Below are 5,741 nucleotides of genomic sequence, written 5' to 3' on the forward strand. Positions count from 1 at the left end.
ATTTGCATCGTTGCGACATTGCCTTGTTTGAAATGTAAGTTCATTGTGAAGTTAAGATGATGACACAAGCTAAGATAAAAAGATAACTATTTATTGTTATGGTGACATAATATCACAGTTTTAACCGACCTAACCTTGTAATAACCTGATAAAAAAAATAACTAATTAATGTTTTACTGATGCGATATTTCGACACATTCGTGTAATGTAAAGTAAAAATTTTAAAACTAAAATAAAAATAGTTAACGATGACATGTAACATTAACAACGGTCATTGTATTTAATTAATCGGCTTAAGTTAGAATTCATTTTCTACACATTGTGATAATATTGTTAAAGATGCTCTCCTGTATGGAATTAGAGAAATTGCAGAAATTTGGCACATGACAGTGATCTGTCGGAGGGCCTATGGCTCAAATATCGATTCGTTGTTCGTCTTGAATAGTTTTGTCTTTTTAACGGAACCTTAGACGTCGGACTAGAAATTAGATTGGTGCAAATAGAATACGCATATGAAAGAAAATCCCTCTCCAGAGCTTATTTATTTTTTCCACAGAACCACAGAAAATGGTATACCAGTATAATGTATTGAAAGTAATAATAATACCAATAATTATAATATGTTCATATCGGATTTTAAAAAACGATTTCATGTTCTAGAGACATTACCACACCTTGGAATTTAGTGATACGGTATCTATTTACAGGTTTTAATGCATAGATTACTAGAAATGGGCATACCCTATTTTATATGACAATGTTACCCTCTTTCTGGTTTTTCCAGCCATATCTTGTCAAAGGTGGATAATTTAAAAGAGTCTCAGCCTGCATACAAATTAGATTAGTAGGTGTGCAAAATATGCAGACAGGAAACATTTCAGATGACTAGGCCAGATTACGAATCTGTTTTTATTTGTTACTAGGCTACATTTCATACCTACAAAGACTAACCAGTCCGAAACCCCGGGCATGATGCAATATCAATGTTGTTCAAGTCAACCGCCCCTGAATTTAACAATAAACAAATGTACTTTACTATTTGGATTTGTTGACTGTCACCTGGTCTCCGATTCCTTTTCATAGGTTTATAAGTGCAAGATGTGAATCACACTTTGGAAACTGCAAGTTTAGAGCAAAGGATTATTGGGATGAAAACCATTTTAACATCTATGTTATCCGGTTATTTGTCGTCATATTTATATTTGCACACCTCACCCAGTTTGATATACAAAACGCAAAGAAAATAAGTTAAACATTTAATTATGCTGTAAATGTAACAAAATACTTGAACATGGACGAAAATATATAAATGCATGCTAATTCCTTTCAATATTATGGAAAAAAACTGAAACAAATAAATTATGTATTATGCTAAACAAATGAACATTAACTCTGTAACTGGATTATTAAACTAGTTTACACTAGTTTCTAATATTAGGTTTGTCATACCCCTTGTAGTCAACCAATATACGTCTTCGAACCATACAGTTATGGTAATCACAGGCTAATTAATTCCCGTCGCATCACCACTCTTATTATGCAAAAATCAAAACCAAAGCGCTCTGCATTAGGGATGTGCTTTTACTAATTTCGGGCAGTAATACACTCTCTGGACAGGCAAAGATCTCCATCTTGGAGAATCCTCATTAATATGGTCAATATAAAAGGACCCCAACATTTAATGCTCGGTTTTATTCGTCGTCACCTACTCAATACCAGATTAAAGCATTGTCTTATTGGACAAAACGTAACTCACGTCAAACTGGCCAACCTTCCAGTTGAACAAGATATATCTCAAAATAACCAGAAATCCACAATGATTGATTCATTCATTACCGTTACTTTTATTCGTGTCTATTTGTATCGGACTTTCTTCGGGGAATTCAAGCTTATATAATAATTCAGTTAATTTCAATTTGGCCAGAGCTCGTTGTTTTGGTTCTAGTCTCTTTAGTGTTGATGTCACAATACAACCAAAATGAGTTTCTTCATCTAAAGAGAATCCACCACTATTAAGAAATTGCTTCACATGTATTTCTTCATCTTTGATTCCTATAGCAGCTCGTCTTTTTCTTGATGATGGTAATGCTCTGAGGGAACCATCAGCACCAATAAAACTGACATCTAAGTCACTATTATAATGAGATAACTTCGGTGGTCGTGTTTCTCCATTACCATCATTATTGTCAACAGACTCATCCAAAGCGGATTCAAAGGATACGTAAGGTGGTGTGGAACCTTCATCTAAAACTGGGATCTGTGGAGAGGCCGAATCCTCCTCTTTAAAATAAATCGGCATTTCATCGTATTGTGGTGTAAGTCTGTGACGATGAACTATATAAGGGGATAAGAAATCATCTACTTGATAAAATAATGTCCAACTTGAAACTATTTTATCTTCAGGTACTCCTGGCTTCCTCAACATTTCTTTCTTCTTTTTAACATATCTATCTCTAATAACTCTCCAGCGGTACTGACAATCATCACCTGAAAAGTTGTCAGAAAAGTTGAATGAATCACTATCGTAAATCGCAACGGATTTAGTTGAATCAAAGGATTAAGTCCCGCAATACCGAACCATATTTCAAATTCTAAGAGAAGACCATGCCACCCCCTATACCTACCCCCCCCCCCCTCCCCACCCCTCCTCCTATAATCGCCACTGTGTAAAAATTACTAAAATACTTGTACTGAAGACCAAGATTACCAAGCATAGGCCTATATTCATTTCTAATTTCGTGTGGACATGCATATGCATACTTTATATCTATGCGTTCAATGTTACGCTCTATTGTGGCAACTTTAAGTTATCATATTCAAAAAAAAAAGTTAACACCCCCAGGGCTACAAACTATAGTCTATTTATAAATATCGTTGGAGAAAGCATATTACAGACATAAGCGACTTTTATAATGAAGCGTTGCACTGGATAATCTAGTCTTAACTGGATGGACGAGTCTATTAGAAGATAGACTGAATAGCCATTGAATCGACCACACTCTCGCAACTACACAAGGACAACATCTACATTAATACTAACCGATATAGCCTAAATCTTGCCCGATCGACTTCCAAATTTCATCTTTGAAATTACGGTTTTTGTAATTTTCATCTTTCGAGTCATAAATAACCGGATGTTCTCGAACTTTTTCTACTAGACGCACATCAAATTTCACTTGTACCGCACCATTGTTTTCCTCCATTTTGCTTTTACGTCCAATTCACTTCAGTTCAACTCATATGATATCCGCTACGGCAGACGTGCAGGAAGCCGGAACGTGATTGGCTGAACGTATCTCCCCAACAACTGCGTGACTAGGCGTTTGTAATGTTACTATATTTAACTTATATTGCGTGCTGGTATACCCGCCACGGTTATACGGAAACGTTTAATCAATAGAGTAATAGGCCGACGGTTTTCATAACGCAGACATAGCAAGTATACGAACAAAAGCGATAATAATTTTTTTATTCGTAAAGGGCTGAACATCGCCCAAAAACACTATAATCCCCTTTGGAGACATAATATATTATACTGATAATTAATGTGAAGCCAAACAAATCAGACGCACAGAATCAGTCTTAAACCTTCGAAAGCATCGTGTAGGTTTTACATTGTAGGATAAGCCCTACTAACAATCGTTTCCCTATTTGTGATTAAAATTGGGGAAGCAGTAGAACCTACAGTAAAAAAATGAGCATTCCAAATTTCGCTTCTTTGGTTGATGCCCGAACTCTATAGTGACTTTTCTTCACATCTGAGTTTCCACCGACTAAACTTTTCACGGGATATTGCAGATGCCAATAACCTGAAGATTCACTTTTGCTTACTGAAAAAGTTCAATAAATATTAATGACTCTAGTAAAAAAACCTATAGATCACCGATCACACTGTATTCTTTAATTCAGCAAGGTTTACTGTTAAAGGGATTGGTTGTAATGCTATATAATCATTAATAAATGATATGTATTTGACCTAAGCCGACGTGCGCAGTATAATACATTCCTTTATCTACATTGTCCATCCTTTACATGGTAGGCCTACACAGTGCAAAGTGAACAGGTTCATCAGTAGGGCCTATTTTTTAAAGCTATTGGCTTAAATATTAGGACGGATGGGTCACATACTAGGTTTTTTATCAAACATTTCTGGATCTGTTGCTGAGATGCAGTTGATCTGCTTTCTAGAGGGAAAAGATTATAGGGCTAGATGAGTTGGGGTGGGTTAATGCCCGGAGATACTAAGATTTGAGATACTTTTATATCTCAATCCACCTTTTTTCTCTTTCAAGAGCGTGGAAGATTCAGACAAGCAACCACTAAGAAGGCTACCACGAGAAATTGGCGCCTGTCACATGTGGTCACAGAATACAAACTCAGATTACCCAACAAGCAAATAACTAACCTGAATGTAACATTTCATTCTTTACTCTAGTATGGCGAAGAAAATAGAAAAAAGTAACACATTTTATGTTAACGAACTTGATATTTGTTATTCTAAGCCATTGTTCATTATTCAAGAAAAATATGCTACCACTTTTCTACATCTTGGCTTTTATTGACTTCAACACCTGAGAGTCATCCGGCATCTTCTGGCCTTGACATTTTGCACTGAACTAATACAACCCAAGTGTTTTATAGGTGGTGCGAGTTTATTTCTTTCATATGTTGTGTGAATAGAATGTGAGGAGATCTGAGAATTATGAATGTAAATACTGAGTATACCAGTTCGATAAATAATAATAGACTATAGATATAATTGAATCACGAACACGAGTCAAGTCACGAACACAGTAAATGATTCCAGCGTTATAATATCGGCAGCACCACTTTCATAACGTTCAACGAAAGCTGGGACTTTTTTTTTAACATATAAAATATCTATTATGTTTAGAACTTTGTAATAATAATGCGATAGAAAGCTCGAGTTGCTTTCTTTATCTCTCGTGATACCAAATCGATTTTGAGTTGAATGCTGTATATTTAAATTTGAAAATGACATGCATTGACGTGGAGTTTTACGCCCCCTCTCTAACTAATGAGGACAGTCAAAGTCGTCACTGTAAACAGATACACTTACAACATAGTGCAGTTTTGGGTGATACTGTTTCTCGATTATAGGATTCAATGATACCCTTCATACCGCATTCTACATTTAGAATATCATAATAGATATCATAACAAACACCCGATGTTCGAACTGATATCTTTTATGAATTCAAGATGAATGCATTTTACTCTTTTATCATTTTAACATTTAAAAGCCACTTTTCATAAGTTCTATTTTGGTACTCGTACACGGAAGCAAGTGAATTTTAAAGGTCAAGGTCATATAGGGTTACAAATTATAACAACGTTACACGGAAAAATTAGAATCATCAGTTTAAAGTTAATATCAAAAATACTAATAGAGAAGGACATTGAATAATGAGGCTGAAACATTGTTAGACAGTTTAAAATAATCGGGTATATTTTATATTGTTGTGTCAGCACTTCAACCAGCACGTGTTATTTAAAAAGGTTATTTTGATCTCACGTCGCCCTATATATTTACTGGTATAGGCCTATCGAACTCAATTCAACATTGGTTTTTACCCCAACAATGTCGTGTCTTACCCTTTTTCCAGTCTCATTTTAGCATAATGGTTAAATTTGTGAACTCACTCTTCTTATGAATATGTCAGATCTGGATTGAGTGAAGTAACCTATAGAAGATTTCCGAAAGATTACATAATGATACC

General features: G+C 35.2%; 1 protein-coding gene across 1 annotated transcript; it reads right to left on the reverse strand.

Moving 5' to 3' along the window:
• Positions 1 to 1,243: 1,243 nt before the first annotated feature.
• LOTGIDRAFT_229638 (hypothetical protein) lies at positions 1,244 to 3,212 on the reverse strand. Its single transcript, XM_009067042.1, has 2 exons — positions 3,041 to 3,212; positions 1,244 to 2,487 (listed from the first exon to the last, which is right to left on the reverse strand). Exons 1-2 carry the CDS (start codon positions 3,201 to 3,203, stop codon positions 1,826 to 1,828), a joined length of 825 nt encoding a protein of 274 aa, XP_009065290.1. The 5' UTR covers positions 3,204 to 3,212; the 3' UTR covers positions 1,244 to 1,825.
• Between the last annotated feature and the right edge of the window lie 2,529 nt (positions 3,213 to 5,741).

Source organism: Lottia gigantea (genome assembly GCF_000327385.1).
Source record: "Lottia gigantea unplaced genomic scaffold LOTGIsca_8, whole genome shotgun sequence".
In the NCBI taxonomy this organism is placed as follows: Eukaryota; Metazoa; Mollusca; class Gastropoda; family Lottiidae; genus Lottia; species Lottia gigantea.

Coding starts and splice junctions, on each gene's coding strand:
- LOTGIDRAFT_229638 (XM_009067042.1), bottom strand. CDS start 3,203: ATGGAGGAAAACAATGGTGCGGTACAAGTGAAATTTGATGTGCGTCTA. Junction 2,488..3,040: donor GCAAGATTTAGGCTATATCG/GTTAGTATTAAT, acceptor ACAACTTTTCAG/GTGATGATTGTCAGTACCGC.